Raw genomic sequence first — 19,322 nt, forward strand, 5'->3', positions numbered from 1 at the left:
GTGGGTACTAAGTGAAGGAAACACTAAAGGATGATGGGAGAAGTCATAGTCGTGACCATGACTGAGCAAAAATGACAATGACTCAACTAAAAAATATTAACGCTAAAAAACCACTGAAATAGGTTCGGACGTGGGTACTAAGTGAAGGAAACACTAAATAATGATGGGAGAAGTCATAGTCATGACCATGACTGAGCAAAAATGACAATGACTCAGCGAAAAAAGATTAACACTCAAAAACCACTGAAATGGGTTCGGACGTGGTAGTAAGTGAAGGAAAAGGCTAAAGGCTAATGGTCGCAGTCATAGTCATGAGCATGACTAAGCTAAAGGGACTCCTGAGGACTCATGACATGAATGTCATGACATGCGTGTCATGTAGGTCATGAAACAGCCGGCTACGTCTTGGTGCTCTCATGGTCGTATCGTTAACTTGCTATTTACCAAAATTGGCATAGTATGACAACAGTGTATGGCGAACATAAAGGATAGGTCATGACATGAGTGTCATGACAGGCGTGTCATGTAGGTCATAAAACAGGCGCCTAAAATAACAATGACTCAGCGAAAAAACGTAAACACTCAGAAACCAATGGAATGGGTTCTGACGTGGGTCCTAAGTGAAGGAAACACTAAAGGATGGTAGTAGAAGCCATAGTCATGAGCATGACTCAGCAAAAATGATAATGACTCAGCCAAAAAAAGATTAACGCTAAAAAACCACTGAAATAGGTTCGGACGTGGGTACTAAGTGAAGGAAACACTAAAGGATGATGGGAGAAGTCATAGTCGTGACCATGACTGAGCAAAAATGACAATGACTCAACTAAAAAATATTAACGCTAAAAAACCACTGAAATAGGTTCGGACGTGGGTACTAAGTGAAGGAAACACTAAATAATGATGGGAGAAGTCATAGTCATGACCATGACTGAGCAAAAATGACAATGACTCAGCGAAAAAAGATTAACACTCAAAAACCACTGAAATGGGTTCGGACGTGGTAGTAAGTGAAGGAAAAGGCTAAAGGCTAATGGTCGCAGTCATAGTCATGAGCATGACTAAGCTAAAGGGACTCCTGAGGACTCATGACATGAATGTCATGACATGCGTGTCATGTAGGTCATGAAACAGCCGGCTACGTCTTGGTGCTCTCATGGTCGTTTCGTTAACTTGATAGGCTCCCCGCACACTGCTTCGCATAACATCGATTCCCACAGGGCATGGGATCTGCCGGCTTTTTTTAACTCGTGGCCGATTCTTTGCGTGATAAAACTGGGTTGATTAAAAGGGATTTGTTTTAGTCTCATCTTACAATGATAAATTTTATAGAAGAGACGTAGACAAGAAGGGCCACATCGCAATGAGAGATCAGGGAGGTGTAATGTTTTCTTTTGTGAAAGAACAAGCAAAACGAAAGAAGTTAGAATGGATGAAGTATGCGTGCAGATTGATTCTGACTGGAAGCGAGGTTCAGGGCCAGGGAATCAATTGAATGATCCCAGACAGAAGGCAAATTCAAACTTAGGATGCACCAAAGTATTACATAATAGTAACTTTAAAGAGGTACAGGGGCAAGTGAGAAGTTCCGACGCAAAAAGCCAATCATGCGGTTAGCGTTTTTAGTACTACTAAAAACGCTAACCGCGCTAACCGCGTAAGTAAGAGCTTACAAAGGAGGTGTCAGTCTTTCGCGTTATTCTCATGACTTTGCACCTCTTTACATTAAGTTTCATTGACAGCGTTTTGCAACAAGTTAAATTAAGATCAGATTTATTGAATAATGCATCGAATGAACAGAATATTTCCCTATAAATGTAGTTAAGCTAATAAGCATAATTAAAGCAACTTTCCATAGGAGCTGTGTAGCTTACACTTGGAGTAATTGACGTAGAGAGGAGAGCTCGTACTTTCAATTGTCAAGCAGTCCGGCAGCTGTACGCCGTCCTGAAAATCGCAAGGTGGAGAACGGTATAGGTTTAACTGGTTGGCCTGGCGGAAAAGTTCGCAGGTTGCTTAGCCATTTTACTTTTGAATGGAGATAATGTAGCAATTGACGAGATGCAGGAGATGCTAACGAATGAGCATACCTTTCAGAGGAAAAATTCGAGGACCATTTGGGTGCGAAAAGCCATCTGTGGAGACCCCAGAATAGTCTCATGTATTAAACAAGTCCAATTTAACCTTTCTGTGACCGAACAGTTCAAAATTCAAATTATTTTTGGAATTCTGCACGAAAGAAGCCCAACGGTGACATATTCTTTAAGAAAATAAACATTCGCTTTAATGCAGCTTTCAAATAAATACACATGCCAAATGGGCTTGGCCGCAGGTGGTTTGCTTCGTCGACGCTGAGTAGGACCCTCTGGCTTTGTACCTGAGAAAAGACGAAGAGAAAACACGTTGAGATCATGTGCAAGTTCCTCCTTTCAAATATTGCATCTCTTGGGCTCAAGACGTCAGTGTGGCGGTGCAACATATGTATTTTGACTCCCGCTATTTTTAGTTAGTTATTCTTGAAAACACTGCGAATAGACCAGGGTGCATCGGGCATAATGCGTGCACACGTTGTTAGTCAGGCTGTAAGCAAAAATACTCCTCAAGCAGGCCTGAATAAAGAAGAATACCAATACTTGGAACGAAAAATGCACCAGAGTTGCAATAAAGTTTCTATCAGTGTCCATAGTATAAAAAGAAAATCTTGTTTTCTCGTAGAGACAACGCAGTCGTGGAATGAGCTGATTTGCTGACAAGTGAAACTGATTGTGAATAATGCACATTTATTCGCGTCCCCCCTTTCCGCAAGAAAAAGAAAAGGAACAAACTATCTTGGCACAGACTGCACATAATAAAATCAGAGGCCTATATTAACGGTGGGCTACGCATTGGTCATGATCATGAGGGAAAATAAGAACTCTGTGCACCGCGTATTGTCACTGAAATTATTTCCATTTTCAACTTTTCATTAACGCACAATGTGAGTCCTGCCGAAGAAGCAGTTTACCCTTAGGAAATGTTGAGTTGTTCTAAGTTGCTTCAACGGTGGTAGCCTTTGCCTCCCAGAAAACCGCCGCCGTAGCCTCCTCCATAGCCTCCACCGTAGCCTCCACCGTAGCCGCCTCCATAGCCACCGCCGTAGCCTCCGTAACCACCGCCGTAGCCGCCTAAACCTCCGCCGAAGCCTCCGTAGCCGCCGCCGTAACCTCCAGTGCTGACAACAGCGTGGCTTACAGTCACCACGGGTTGAACTGTATGCGAAACGGTGGCTACGGGCTGTTTCACGTAGCTCACCACAGGTTTGGTTACGTAGCCAACCCTGACGACCGGTTTCTTCACGTAAGAGACCGTCTTGACAGGAACGGCGACAGCGTGGCCACCGCCATAGCCACCGCCATAGCCACCTCCGTATCCACCTCCGTATCCACCGCCGTAACCGCCGCCGACGAAGCCGAGGCCTCCTCCGTAACCGTGACCACCGTAGCCGCCACCGTAGCCACCTCCATAGCCTCCACCGTAGCCACCATATCCGCCAGCGTAGGCACACGCGACAAGCGTGGTGAGGATGACCTGCGCATCAGCACATTTAATAGAGTGTTTTAGTTGAGCGTCTTTACGGTCCGCTCCGCTCAGAGTTGCCCCGCTAAGCCACAGCGGAGCGGCGGGCGATTTTCACGTTTTAGTTATGCGTGTAGCGTAGCGGAGCGGACCTTTCGTAGTTGCAGCGCCCTCTGGCCAAATTCAGCGTAGTGAAACAAAATAAAAAAAAACCATTTTGTCACTTTTACAAACTACAATGAATATATATAACTTATTTGTTCATGAAGTATCTAGACGGGTGCTTGTAATGCGTTACCGGTTCATATTATCGAGTGGAAAATGAAGCTTCGACTTGGTGAACGCCATGTGATAGCCAGCGAGGTTGCATTTCGAATCCTACCCAATCCTTTGTGACGCCAATGTGCAGGCGACGTTTTTGTTAGCTGTGCGGTTCACTTTATTTTCTTAAACAACCAGTTGGAGGTGTATTATACAAGTTATTCGCGCTCGCGCGACTGGTGCCTCGATGCAAGGTGCTTCGATGCACGCGCGAGAGAGGGCGCGTGCATCGACCACACTCGCTGGCGAAAGACGGCAGCAACGCTCCCCGCTCCGCTTAGGCAGCTTGTAAGCGGACCGTGATTCCCGCTCCGCTAGCCCGCTTGCGGCTAAGCGGAGAGCGCATGCGCATTCGTGCTTCCGCTCCGCTCAGCAGCTATGCGGAGCGTAAAAACGCTAAACTAAAACTGTCTAATGTTACCTAGCGATTGGCGTATTGGTGCAGCGATTTTTCCGCACCCCGCGACACCCCGCGACACCTCGCCACCACAAGTAAAAGGCAAATTGTCCGAGCACTCCCATAATTCCTTTCTAAGCCCTACCCAGTCTACCCGCACCCATACTTTCGCCTGGAACTATGCGACAGCAGAAATTAAATTTTGCTGCACCGTGTGGTGGGTACAAACCCATACAGTAATAGTTAGATTTTGTGCATATTTCTCTACGTGAGAAGCTTTCGTGGGCACCGCAGTGAAAATTACGAAAGAAGAAGCATGAACGTTCATGCTATGTAAGTACTCCGAAAGCTGCTGACGAAATTTATTACCCACCTTGAATTCCTTCCAGGTAATCTACGGAGGCTGCTTGAAGTGAACTTGTTAACGATTTGATTAGTGCATCTTCGAACGTTTCGAAAGCAATTCAAGATTACATATTTCGTTAAAAAACATAATGTAGATGTTCGTCAAGAACATTGAAGTGCTTGCCAGCTATAGGAGAATAAAATTCATTACCACAAATTGACGTAGGTTTGGTAGAGAGAGATCCGGCAAAATTAGCTTGAAGTTCCAGGTCTTCATTGACTAAATATTTGAACACCATTTTCTTCTGCCACGTACTGTATATAAGGCCCAATACAGCGAAAAGGAAAAGCGACTGAGCTTGCCTCCCACCCCCACAACCTTAATAAAAACGCGGTTCCCTCGTCCAGATTTGATTACTTCGCTTCAAAATCCGAATCCTGGATAACCCTGGGCGTTTCGGTGTTGTCTTGGCGGATTTTCAGCGCACGGGTAGCGTATTTGTCTGTTCTGCAAGACAAGTTGGCATAGCACCGCCATGGGTGTTAGCGCTGCAAATGCGAGAACGGTCATTTGTTGGCGCTTTGATAAGCCGCAGTGCGAAGGGAACACTTGAGAACGCAAATAAAATGTCATCGAGGAACCTCCGAGGAATGTCAACAAGGAACCCTCCTTGTTACGGATATATTTGCTCGTGTTTCGCCCAAAATAAAACTCTGAAAGGGAGCCAACAAGACAGGTGGAGGCGTGCCTCCATCTGCTGAGAACAAGATCACAGTCTAAGTTCTTACAGTACCAGTTCTATTTTAACAAACTTCTCGAGCAATATTAGAGGACGCACCGAGTTTGCTCTTAAGCAACGACTACTCGCGAATCTTGTATTCGAATTTTCCATGCTAAAAAATAACAAGTAGCTTTCGCCTTGCACATTTAATCTCGTGAAACCGTTTTAAGCTGGCCAAAATGTGTTTAGCTTTTGAAAGAAACTTGGGCGTTCCATTTTAGCATTACTCGAGGGGGTACAGTGACTTGTTATCAAGCCGCGTCAGCCACTTCCACACGATCACCCGGCTATGGTGCTTATGGCATTCCAGGGCTCGTATAAAAGAACAATTATTTTTGCCTGGTTCCATTTCTTGCCATCTGCAAAGTCAAATGTTTCATTCACTGCGACTTCTTCTTCCTTCTTATTTTTCTTTTCCACTTCCCCGTGAGTAGGCTAGCCAACCGGGCGAGGACTAGTTACCCATCTTATTTTTCCCTCTCTCTCTGGGGTTAACGGAAGCGACGCAAATCTCGAGAAAATTACGATGGGCAAAGTAATCGGTTTTGAGCTACAACAGGCTAGAAGGGCTAACGACGTCATCTGTGCCTTCGGCCCACTCTTGGCTGTGGTTATGGAGTTCCAATAATTCTGCTTCACGGCAGATGCAGGTAGTTGGTGAAGCGGCGGCGGATTAGCAAAAATCGCCATCTGGTTAGAAGGGATTAAGTTCTAGTTGCAGCTGCGCTATGCTATAAGCTATGCTTTAGCAGTGCTAACGTTACAGGTATGGTGGTAGCTTAAAAAAAAATTCTCCATGCATGAAGCACTGTATCAACTAGCGATTGTGCATATCCGCGAAAACACGAAAACAGCCAATTAACTTATAATAATAACAAACACATCCTTCTGGGGAGCAAACTGGCTTTGTTAATATCTATATAGGGTGTCCCAGCTAAAGTTAGCCAAGCTATTCAACGAAAAAGAAAGATTTCAAAAACACGGTGCATTATATGATCTTAAGACCTACGGTGTTGTGTCGTCAGAGGTCTGACGAAAGAACACAGTAGACTTGATAATTGCATTTTGCACTGTTTTTCTTTAATATTTCTTTTTCGGTCAACAGCTTGGCGGATGTTAGCTGGGACACACGTATATGTATATGAACGTAGGCGTCACTGTTGTTTCAAATACATTAAGCAAAAACAAGCTTGGAGATTTTTTTTCAATGGTGAATAATGGCTCTGTTTTCAACTGAATTATTATGCCCATTTTCGCGCAACGTATATGTCCACCGAGTGTTATATTGTTTCCCTAGTGTGGTTGAAGCATCGGTTCATGCACATTCGCGCGCTTCATAAAGGAGGGATGTTGTTTGCCGGGGCAAGAGATGAAAGTCTCCACATAGAGGTAAAGATAGCCTTCCATAACAGGTGCATGCGCTTGCCCTTGCGCTGGGAGGGAAAGAGCAAAATTACCTAAAGAATACTAGAGAGGTCTCCCAAGGCATACACGTAATATGTGACTTTAAGTGGTGATTGAAAAGCATTTCGCTGTCGTATGCATCGCAATTAGCTACGTAGGCTGACAGACCATTACTGGTTTGAGATGAAGTGTGAGCTAGTTACGCAACATACAATATCTTCGTATATTTTCCTATTCATTCGATGTGCACGAAGAGCAGCACACAGGACAGTGCCACCAACAAAAAACTTCGAGAACAGTCAATTCACTCTGCTTCTTGAATATGCATGCAATATAAGCAATAACCTCATGGCCAAAGGTGTTTCTTGATTGGCAGAGTTCACTGAGAAACACGGACAAGGAAAGTCCACGGAGGTGTTATAAAACAGCTCCTTGGGCTTTCCGCGGAGAAATTCACTAACATCTCGCGGCTTCTTCGGTTCAACATCGCACGTGGAGTGATGCATGGTGTCTAAGCTCAGTGGCTCGCGGCGAGGTTCGGAGCTTAACTTCTTTGCCGAAACAAGCACACGACCGCATCGTTTGCATGCAGATGCATCATTGCCGCATACTACTCTCCCAACACGTAGCGAGAGAGCGGCACGTCGAAACGCGAAAGTCCACACTTACGAGAACGTTCATGGTGGTGGTATTCCTTGTGTCTTCGGTGCAAAGGAGAGACCCGGTGGCGTGTGTGGCACAGTGGAGTTTGACGCCGCAGTTTTATACAGACAGGCAGAGATGGTGGGTGAAAGTTGACCCAGTATCCGGGGGATCACGCACCCCCCCCCCCCCCCTACTCCTCCCACAATCTGCCCCCCTCCCCTCCCCCCAACCCCAGCCTTCAGCCACACGATGAAAGGAGGCTCACGTGCAACGCCTCCGGGACGGAGGGTTTTTGCGGTCTTCGCCTTTTTTTCTACTTTGCCTTCGGAAGACGGAAGTCTCGGTAAAAAATCATGCACGCGCACGTTACGGGCAAGGGGACGCCTTATTACATCGCGCTCGCGCGCGCTCTGCACCACTTCGCGCTTTCAGAACCGAACCGCTCGCTGAGGCCGGGAATTTAAGCGCGAAGCAAACCAAAGCGAGCTTCCTGCCACCGACATACCCGCCAGTGGGACTCCGGGCGATCGCAGGAGCAATCGTGCCAATTGTTTCGTTATTGCAGCTCGCGGTCTGGTGCAGGACGGGGGGGGGGGGGGGGGACGCGATTTACCCCCCCCCCCCCCCCTCCGCCCACTTCTCTATCCATCCTTCGCCCTCTCTTGACGGTATACGCCCCGCTGAGTAAGACCCGGATTGTGACCGGTGTGTATTGAACTAGGCTAAAACAACCCTCCCTGCTCGCAGACGACGTGAGTCCCGTGGCGTGCGTAAGCAGGTAAAAAAAAGAAGGACCGCTTTTAGTTGCCTGTGGACCCTCGACTTGGAACAAAGACCGGAGCACATAGACCGCACTTTCGCGTAATGCGAGTATACAGGCGCGGCGCGTTCATACCGAGCCAGTGAGAGGAGCTACAATATCTTAAGTGCTTGAGCGAATCTCGCTGTTTTAGTCCGTTTTGTAAAGCGCCTGCACTCAGCAATCTTCTAAAGGCACAGTTGCAGGTATACACAAGGAAGCGACTTGTCCTCTGGAGGGCTCCATTTTTGGAACTTCAGAGTGGTTCTCAGGCCTGACGTAAACGAACAAGTCGAGCGAAAACCTGGCCGAAATTAAACGTTCTAGATATGTTTTGTCGCTCGGGCATGGCTTTTTATTTTTTTTTCTGCAATTGGGGAAGGGGGGCATCTGCACCGTTGGTTTTCTTTGTTCCCTTGCCCTTTCAACTCTTGCCCAGCACCCAGCTGCGATTTCGTGAGAGATTTTGTGGTAAAGCTAGTCAAAATTCGGAGCCCCTTATTAAAAATAAAATCAACTATTCGTATCTTTATCCAGGCGAGCCTTCGCAATTCTTCAGTCTTTCTTGTCTGAGTTGCATTTGATTTAGTTTTCGGGCAGGTTTTCGAAGAAGAGACATAAAGATTGTGTTGGGCAATAAAAATTAGTAAAAATAATATAATTAAAATAATAAACTAAGCCCTGCCTGCTGCACCTAAGTATTGCAGGCTGCCAAATTGGAAAGATAAATGAAAAGGACGGTAGTCAATTAAATTTTGTATATTGTAAAAAAAAAAGGGGGGGGGGGAAGTCTACCACCAGGGAAACCACGGCCAAGGGAGCGGATGGCTGCGGGATTTATTGAAAATGTGCAAAATTCCAATAATACAGAATATAGAGTGATACTGTCTTGACGTACATGGTTTCTTCTTTGCTTTCTTTTGCATGCAGATTTATATAATGTCTATTTTGGTCTTGAGCTTTTCTTGACTAACAATATATATGTTGAAGTATTCTGTTGCTGATGTCCTCTTTGTCTTGTCCTTCTTGTCTTGCCTATCTTGTGTTGTTGATGTCTTCCATCATGCTTTATGACGTCTTCTTTCTTCAAGGAGATGTAGAATTTTTTCCCCCCTACCAGTTTCCACAGCCTGCAGAAGCCCTTACAATGATGTTTGATGCCTTCAGATATCTTAGCAAATTTAACAGAACTATGTCATAAACATTCTTTTTCTTTACCTCTTTTTTTTTCATCTTCATTTAGTGTCTGTAAATGCATTTTTTGTTTCTTTTTTTCTTTTTATTTTGTTTTTTTTCTTGTTATATTTGTTTTTTCTTTTTTTTGTTTATTTGACTGAACAGACTTTTTTCTTTTATATTTTTTTCTTTCTTGATCTTTTTATTTTCTTTTTTTTATTTCATTTTTGAGTATGTCACTCATCTTTTCGTGTACTTTTTATTTAAAAAAAAACTTGATGACACATGATATTCACAAATATAAAATTTCAATGAAAGAAAGCATGTTACAAATAGGATCTTCAGAGGCAAAGAGTTTGGAGGAGCTGATTGATTTTGACAATCGTATGGGAATTGAGCGACAAGGTGCCCTTTTTTGTACGCAGTGTAGATAATTTTTGACACATAAAAATATATAGAAAAGATCGCCAGACTTTATTACCGCTATTACGCTCGGCAGAGTAGTTCATTCAATGTTAATCAGCGAAATGGTACATCTAAAAATGATTACAATTTTTGTGAAATGTACCCTCGACTTTCTGTCTGGTAGGACGCAGAATGCAAGTGTAAACGATACATGATCTAACATTTTAAACGTGACTTCAGGGATACCACAGGGATCTGTTTAAGGTCCTGCAAATTGTGTCTAGCATGCATTAACGATGTAGCCTCCAGCATTAATGAGGAAACCTATGTGCGGTTATTCAGAGCTGATTGTTTCCTTTGCCGGAAAATTAACGACGAGAAAGACCGAAGACTGCTAAGTGATGCTGTTTTTGCCATTGAAGATTGGTGTGAAGCTAGTGAAACGAAGATAAATGAAGAGCAAACAGTTTTTCGCGTTACGAACAAGACGAAGCATGTAGTTGTTGCTAATTATATCATAAACTCAAAGGAACTTTCCGTAGTCGACTCACCTAAGTACCTAGGGATAACAATAACACAATATCTTAGCTGGAAGTCCATATAACAATATAACAAAACCGCGTTCCTAATTTATGTAAGACCAACTTTAGGGTATGCCGGTGCCATATAGGACCCCTTTCAATTTGGATTAGTGAGCGAGCTGGAGAGGGTGCAAGTAAGGTCAGTGCGGTTAATCTTGTCTATATACTCATCTACGGACTCAGTAAATGAAAAGCTAAAATTACTTCAATTACCGAGGTTGAAGACTGGGCGTGTTGATATATGCGTACTTGAAGTTGGATTGCACAACAATTTGACGGGACACACAGAAGAGAAACACACAACATCGCCTTGTTGTGTGTGTTTCTCGTCTGTGTGTCCTGTCAAATTGTTGCGCAATCCAAATTAAATTACCGACTCTAGTGGAGCGTGGACGAGTGGCTTGACTAAAATTCTTACTCTTGCTTTCTAAGCGCTATTTTCACATTAACACTGCTACCTACTTAACACCTCAGCAGAGCAGCACCTTAAGGCGAAAACATGACGTATTGTTCAAAGTTCACCAGCCGAACATCAGCACATATGCTAATTAATTTCTTGCAAAAGCTATAAAAGAGGAAATTGCCTTGTTATTGTCTGGTCTGCAATGCAGTACGGCTGAAATGTTTGAAGAACGCGAAAAACAGATATTGTAAAATATAATGTGTATTTTCTGCCCAGATATTCTCATTTTAAACATACGCGGTGCACAACTCTTTTTTTGTACTTTTGAGTATCGTGATAGGAGTTGTTTATATTCTATATGGCTGCTTCATGACTTCTGGTTCTCAACCTGTATTAAACTGCATTTACATGCCTTTTGTTTACACGTTTGCTCTTGTTGCAGTTTTTTTTCTTTGTACTCCCAAATTCGAGTGCGGTACCTCAAACATGAGGTGTATACTAGTGTCATATTGAATTTTGAAAGGGTTTGTTTTAACTACGTAAGATTGTGTTGTCAGTGAAGTACCTTATAATGCTAATTGCATTAAGAACGTGACAGTGGCGTAGAAGTTCTGCCGGGCTTGAAATGCAAGGTCGTTGGTTTGATCTTATAGGTTAGATATACTGCGTGTTTCAGCGAGTACGGCTGTCTCTAAGTAATAAAAATAGTTATTCGAGGCACGATAACGCTTTTGGAAAGACAAGATTTGCAACAAGGGTGTACAAAATAGAAGTCCCCGTAGAATCAACGAGCACAATTAACTTTAACGTTCGCTAATTAACTTGTTAAGTTAGATCGCCAATACCAATTGGACGTTTGTAGCTAATGACAAGCACATAAAAAATCCGCTTTTAAATAGAGCGAAATTTCTTATTTAGAGCACGCTCGCTTTAAATATTTAAATATATTTAGACAGAGATCCAACTAGAGCACTGCACGGGTCGTTTCTTTCTCGGTCCGACCCGGTCAGAGACCGAAATTTTCATGGGCTGGCCCGCCAGAGCCCGGCCTATTGGTTTCAAGTCTGGCCCCTACCCTGTTTGGGCACGAAAGATTCGGGACCCGCCTGGCCTGGCTTGGCACGTTAGCACTTGAGCCTAAACGAAGCAAGGTCCAGTTCTCAGTTATTGTGAAGAGATCAGTCACACTGAAAATGAAGGTGTTGTTAAGTTAGTCACACATCAGTCACACTGAAAGAAGGTGTTGTTAAGTTAGATCGCCAATGCCAATTGGACGTTTGTAGCTAATGACAAGCACATAAAAAATCCGCTTTTAAATAGAGCGAAATTTCTTATTTAGAGCACGCTCGCTTTAAATATTTAAATATATTTAGACAGAGATCCAACTAGAGCACTGCACGGGTCGTTTCTTTCTCGGTCCGACCCGGTCAGAGACCGAAATTTTCATGGGCTGGCCCGCCAGAGCCCGGCCCATTGGTTTCAAGTCTGGCCCCTACCCTGTTTGGGCACGAAAGATTCGGGACCCGCCTGGCCTTGCTTGGCACGTTAGCACTTGAGCCTAAACGAAGCAAGGTCCAGTTCTCAGTTATTGTGAAGAGATCAGTCACACTGAAATTCTTTGATAGAAACAGATTTCACTGCCATGTTTTCAGCTGAAGTTGTTGCTGACAAAAGAACAAGTAAAAGAGAACGAAAACAATTACACCCCCTGTTCATTATGCTCGTGCGTTACGGTGGGATATGCATCAGCACCTGTACTACATTTGAAAAATAGCTGTACATCAATATATAACGAAAAAAATGGAATGAAATTGATTCTAATATAAATTTAGTTACACTGGGGTTAGACTGGGGTCATATTTAATTACACGGGCGTTCAGAATTCCGTAATACACTGCCGCTAGAAGCACTTCTAGCTCCATATGAACAGGTAACACACAAGAGCAACGCTAATTTGCGACCATATTGTCACGTGGAGAAATACATTTTTATTGGTTTATTCGGCTTCATTTTGATCAGTAAATGTTTCAGTCAGCAGTTCAAGCATCCTTGGTTTGTAATATCAGTGAATTTCGGCTGTCTCTACTTTTATCGGAACATGTGGCATGTTAAGCACAATGCATGTACAGCGTAGACAACGCAGTTTTTCCTTTTTACCATCAAATTAAAATGTCACGCTTCGTCTTTGACGCTAATTCCTAGTGAATCCGCGTAATGCCTGAAAGAACGAACACAATGCAATGAATAGGAGGACCACGCCATACAACGTGTCAAAACTTTGTTCAAAACAAGAATGCAGAGATGGAATGTTTCCGCATTCTGTTTTATTTTCCACAACCCTTTCACCAACGCTAAATCAGTAAATTAAACCAGTGGACAGTTCCATTATGGCTTAGCACGCAACATTATTTGTGAACGTTTATTCTGGAATTTATTTGCTGCTACAATAATGAAATATTTCATTGCTCTAAGAAAATGTCCTAAATTTTTGTTCGTGCAATTAAATGATCACAGGTAAGGCAATGCAAGGCGGACATTATTCACTGCTGCCAAAAGTATAAATATTTTTGCGTGGTAACAAAAGATTGTCGAACAACTGTGCTTTGAGAACCTGTTCTGCTCTTCAAAGTTGTAAGCAGCTGCACTAAAATTTATTTCACTGCTTGCGCATGTGGCTGTTATACGAAGAATACTTTTGGCAATTGAAAACACTCTACAGACTTCTTTTTGTGAGCCTCCCATTATCCCAAGAAGGTGTCCCATCTCTTCTACGCCATCGCAATGCAAATACCTGTCTAACTCGTCGTTATTTTGGTCCGACTTTGTGACGTCTTGCTAGTGTTGCTACAATTGAAATTTGTCCTTATCGGCGGTTATAGGGAGCGCATTAAGCGCTCCCTATAACCGCCTAATGCGCTTTCCCTTGTTGTACGGCGGGGCCGCTGTCACCCATCTCGCCACCTACATTCGAACGCCGGGTTGTTCGTCTCTCGACTGAGAGCGAAGTTCACCTCGAGAAATCCGAGGTCTTGATAACCTGGGAATGGCGCTGACCATAGTTTCCCATTGCTGTGAAGAAAGAAAAAATGGGGCGTGAGTGGGCGCGGGAGGCCACGGCCCACTGGTACCATTTCGCCAGAGAACGAAGGGCGCCGCTAACGTACACTAATCGGTGGAGTGCGTTACTGTGTCGTGGCGTGCCTGCTCTTGCTTTCTCATAGGCGCCACCGACCCAAAATTCTGTAAGGCCGGCAATTTTTGTAGTCTATAGTTTTGCAAGAGAGAGAGAGAGAGAGAGCAATGAAAGAGAGAAGGCGGGGATCTTAGCCAGAAAGGCGTCATGGTTAACATTCCTATGCTGGGGGCAGGAGAACTGGAGAATAGAAAGAAGAGGGAGAGAGGAAAGCGGTGAATGTGTGCACGTGCGTGGATGGCACCACGCAGTCAAATGCGTTCACACGAGCCAGTCGTTATCAGAAAGCACAAAAGGGCATTCACTGCCTTCTGGGCCGATGATCGAGGGACGGTATTCCAGTAGCGCTTGTACGCTCAGTTGACAATCATCTAGTCGCCTGAATGCATTGGACATTGATTGTTTTTAGAAGTTGCAAATACGATAACCGGGTCTATTACGGGTCCGACTGAAGCCTGGGCCCAACCTGAGCCCGAAGCTCCTAAGCCCGAGCCCAGCCAAGCTACAAACCTTTGTCACCCGGCCTGAGCCCGGGCTGGGCCGGCCCGTTCTTTTGGGTAAGCCTGAGCCTGTACAGTGCCCTAGTTCCGACTCACATTTCCAATGTGAAACCAAAACGTACCATTTAATTTCCACTAGGTGATTTTTTTTTTCAAAATAGAAATGTACGCTCTTTGAAGCTGCTTCAGACTTCAGTTATTCCTTGGTTCCCTGAAATCATTTACTGTGAACAGAAATAAAGAGCACCCGGCTTGTAAAGAGGGTAACCCCACGTAAGCAATACATCCCCCCCCCCCCCCCCCCGATTCTGGAACTTCTGCAAGTCACCGAGAGAGAGAGAGAGAGAAATCACTTTATTCTACGATAAAAAACTGCAGTGATGCCGTCAGTCCAGGGTGTCGCTACATCGCGAGAACTCTAGTGCCGCCGAAAGAACTCCTAAAAATTGGACAACCATTGAGCTACCTCACAGTCTCCGCGTTTGGCATTTGCTGCGGGGTTTCGCGCGCCGCGTGGACTTTGAGAGTGCACCTCAGTCTGTGGATCTATTCGGAGGCGACTGCTGGCGAAGACGACGTTGTGCTCTGCACATTGCAAAGAAGAAATTGTGCTTGATAACATGAAGGCATGTTGTCCTTGTGCAAGGCAAGCCCTCGTGAAAACCTTCAGCTGTCGCAGTAAGTGAAATCAAAGCCGAGGCAATCGCTGAAGTCTGTCGATATGTTTGCGTGCGTGCGTGCGTGCGTGTGTGTGTGTGTCTCCGAAGTTATACGTCGGCGCTATTTTCAGTATTTTTTTTTTTTTTAATGCGAAGCATTGTTGTCGAGCGTAGCCTGGCTTTTGCCGCCGTTTGTCTTTCCGAAGAAAATAATATAGTAATGGCATGTCAAATGCGAAAGGCAAGGAACACGAATCATTGCGTGGAATTCTTTCGTGAGACGCTGTGAGCTAAGTGTGACGGGAGGGGACGCGAGAATAAAGAAACGAAAACGAGAAAAAGCGTCGGAATCACAGCGTACCTCAGGCGTACCATAATTGTTACTACTGGAGCGTAAGTTTTGTTTTTCTGCTCAGCATTCAAACCACGCCAACACTGCTCGGAACACACGCAAAAAAAGAATTAGCCTCAAACAGCAATGCTTCCGGCATTCTTCCTTCATTCTTATTGTGTGGCCTTGTGGAATAAGTGGGTTACATGACTGAAAGTGCATGGTGGGTTGGCATTCGTTCTTACTTTTTCCCTCTTTGCTGCAATCTTGATTTAGGAGTAGTCTAACAAGCAAAGAGAAGCAAAAAAAAAAAACGCACAGGAAGGCGCGATACAGTAGTAAAGGTATTTCACGCTGGGATAACTATTTTAACGTGCTGAAAGTACCGGTGATTGCAGTAATAGATTGTTGCGTGTAATCTCTAGGCTGTGATTGCTACAATTGAATGTTAATTTGTCTTATTTGTGTTTTCGTGTCACTACTTCAGCTCCTGCAAGTACCCCCCCCCAAAAAAAAACAAACAAAAAAAAACAAAAAAACAAAAAACAAAAAAACAAAAAAAAAATGACTCGCCATCCCGGCCTTGTGAAAGTGGCTGTCCAGCGAGGCTCTTGAAAACCACCACTACAACTGCTGAGGGGGGTATGAAATGCTTCATTGCTTTAGAGTAATGGCAGTAATGGTAATTTAGAGTAATGGTAGTCTTGGTAGTAATGGTAATTTGGACAGCACGCCGCCGCCCATAGCGGTGCTGAAACAACATTGAAATCATTTGCTAGGCTGGTTCTTCTATGCAAGAAAGGCTAGGGACGTCACTCCCCACGTCGCAAGCTGCCGTTGCCACAGCAGCTTGCGTAACAGTAATCTTATGCGGCAAACGTGTGCGGGGAGCGCTACGTGCTTCGCATTGCTATCAGGAGCGCCTTATCATCAATTATGCGGTTCGAATGCTTGTTTTGTGCTTGTTCTTTTGTTGAAACGTTTGCTGTTCTGTATGTTGTACGCGTGATTCCAAAGGATGCATGCACTGTTCGTCTCACTTTGCTGAGTTCTTGAAGCCCCTGCCTTACGGGTTCCTCGGAGTGTGGTAAACCGATTAGACAGCAGACCATTTTCAGAGACAAAGGTTCTCGGACCATGGCCCCACGCGTCGCAGGCTTACGAAGTGACGCGGGCATTGCTACGATTGATGAAATCGACTGGCCTCAGTGACCGACTGTGAAGTGATGGACAACCGCACGTGTTAACACTGAGAGTACCTTCTTCTCTCTCTCTCTCTCTCTCTCCTTTTTTTCATCCCTTTAAACCCCTTCCCCCGTGTAGGATAGCCAACCGGACGTGCGTCTGGTCGACGCTCTTGCGTTTCCTTCCTTCCTTTTCCTTTCCCTCCTGTCTTACGGGGGTACGAGCCACTGCTCCTGCCCTGTGCTGTCGCCGGGATGGGCCCACATTCTTGCTCACGGACGCGGACACGAAAAATGCCGACCACCGAGAGGCTAGCTTGGCTGTAAAAAAATACGTAGCTTTTCATTTCGTTAAGGTGGCTTAGGAAGCGTGCAATATTGCCGCAGTAAATAGAATATCGATAAGTGCGATACATGTGAATTTCCCTGTTCTCTGACATAAAAAGATGTAGGCATTTCTTTATTTTTTTTTTTGCGTTCTGTCGAGTATTACAATTACGTTGACGTTCGCGATACAAGGCTTCAACTGATTTTATGTCGGAATGAGGATGTTTCACACGTGGTAAATAACAAATTACGTCGTAAGTTTCTATTATCGGCGAATTTGCCTAAAGTATGTGAAACCTTATTGAGGGCATTAACATAAGATTCAAAACCTTAACCGCGAAAGTGCAAGAGTGGGGGTGAATATTAATGTGCAGAAGACAAAGGCAATATTCAAGAGCCTGGCAAGGCAAAAAGAATCCATGGTCGCCAGACAGCCTTTAGAGTCTGTACAGGAGCGCGTTTATCTAGGTAGATTACCCACAGGGGACCCAGACCATCAGAAGGAAATTTACAGAAGAATAAAAATGGCTTGCATGGAGTGCATACAGCAGGCATTATCAAATCCTGACTGGGAGCTTAACACTGCCACTGAAAATAAACGTGTACAATCATTGCATTCGAACGGTGCTAACATATGAGACAGAAACTTGGCGGTTAACAAAGAAGCTCGAGAACAAGTTAAGGACCGCGCAAGGAGCGATGGAACGAAAAACGTTAGGCGTAACTTTAGGAGACAGGAAGATAGCGGTGTTCATGAGAGAGCAAACGGGGATAGCCGATATTCTAGTTGACATTAGGTTAAAAAAAATGGAGCTAGACAGGCCATTTAGTGCATAGGATAGATAAACGGTGGGCCATTAGAGTTACAGAACGGGTGCAAAAAGAAGGGATCCGCAGTCGAGGACGACAGAAAATTAGGTGGGGTGATCAAATTAGGAAATTTGCAGGTAAAAGTCAGAATCAGCTAGCGCAAGACATGGGTAATTGGAGATCACGGTGAGAGGCCTTCGTCCTGCAGTGGACATACAAATAGGCTGATGATGATGATGATGTGAAACTTGCAGATCTTGTAGAATTTGTCATCTTTTGAACCTGTATGCCTTTACTTTTCAATATATTACGAGGTTGACTTGGGGAGGTTCCTGCCAACGGGTAAACTTAAGTCGATGATAGTTGCAAGAGCGTTGCAATGTGGACTTGTTCTAATGACATCGCAAAGTGTTCTAGTAGCTCAAGAAGGAACACTGACAAAAGAAGGCATTGATTGCACATGTGGATTTGTGTTTACCTGTGTGCGTGTTTCTTGCTTGCGCTGCTAGAACGCTTTATAGGATGAAATAAGTTCTATCATGTGCAATCAAATGGAGTCCAGAAAATAATTAGGAGATCGATATATAGAAGCTGTCACTTTGTATAGTGATAGTCACAGGTGTCACCTTACCGTAAATGAAAACTTGTGGGAATTGAAAACATGTGAATCCTCCGGCCTACTCTTGCTTACCTCTGTACCTTCTTCATATGTATCACCCCCAGGCATATTTTAAATCCCAATGCCTCTTGGATCTCCATGCTTCCCGTGCCCACTTGGAGTTGAAGGGAATGACACATTATGAAAATATCTTGGAACGTTTCTGCCGGCTCGCATACAGCGGCGGCAAATATGATCTTCATTGTCAAAATGGGGCACGAGCAAACAAAAGCGCGTTTTTTTTATGGGAAAGCACCTTTTTTCGCCAATAACTAAACCCCAGAGGCAATGCACAGTAAGCATAACAGTCAAGTAGTTATTACACACGTAGAGCTGAGGGGCTGCGTGTGTGGATGATTGTTTATGGGGGGGAGATATTTTTTTATTGTATGACAGCTAAGGAAACTGTCAAATTTTGATTCCTTTTCCTGCAGAGAAAAAAAAACTACTTCTTAAGAAAATGCGGGGGATCGCTTAGAATGTTCTAATGAATTTACAATGTTCAAACGTTCCACTTTCAGCTCGTAACAGTGTTTCTCTTAGAGACATGAAAAAGTTATCGTAAAATAACTATTTCGTAAGTTAAAATCAAACGCTAAATTATATGTAAGTCTGCTAGCAAGCCAACGAGCTTGTTAAGGCCGTGGCCGAATGATTTCGACGACAGGAGCTCAAGCTCGCTGGCAAATTTAGGTTGAGTAGCCTGGTTTTATTCTGGCGCACTGCGCACTGTTTTTTTTTTTTTCGCATTGACTCAATTCAGTTCACCAATCTTTCGCGCACGAGGATCGTCGTCACTGTTGAGTCATCATGGGAATTTCGAATAATAAAGGCAACAGTGTGGCGG

The 19,322-nt window shown here is 44.3% G+C and overlaps 1 protein-coding gene across 1 annotated transcript; it reads right to left on the reverse strand.

The window, feature by feature from the left end:
* Window positions 1-2,278: 2,278 nt before the first annotated feature.
* On the reverse strand, window positions 2,279-7,554 carry LOC125942670 (acanthoscurrin-2-like). Its single transcript, XM_049660927.1, has 3 exons — window positions 7,474-7,554; window positions 3,005-3,567; window positions 2,279-2,377 (listed from the first exon to the last, which is right to left on the reverse strand). Exons 1-2 carry the CDS (start codon window positions 7,483-7,485, stop codon window positions 3,037-3,039), a joined length of 543 nt encoding a protein of 180 aa, XP_049516884.1. The 5' UTR covers window positions 7,486-7,554; the 3' UTR covers window positions 2,279-2,377; window positions 3,005-3,036.
* Between the last annotated feature and the right edge of the window lie 11,768 nt (window positions 7,555-19,322).

The sequence above is a fragment of the Dermacentor silvarum genome, chromosome 1, assembly GCF_013339745.2.
Source record: "Dermacentor silvarum isolate Dsil-2018 chromosome 1, BIME_Dsil_1.4, whole genome shotgun sequence".
NCBI lineage: Eukaryota > Metazoa > Arthropoda > Arachnida > Ixodida > Ixodidae > Dermacentor > Dermacentor silvarum.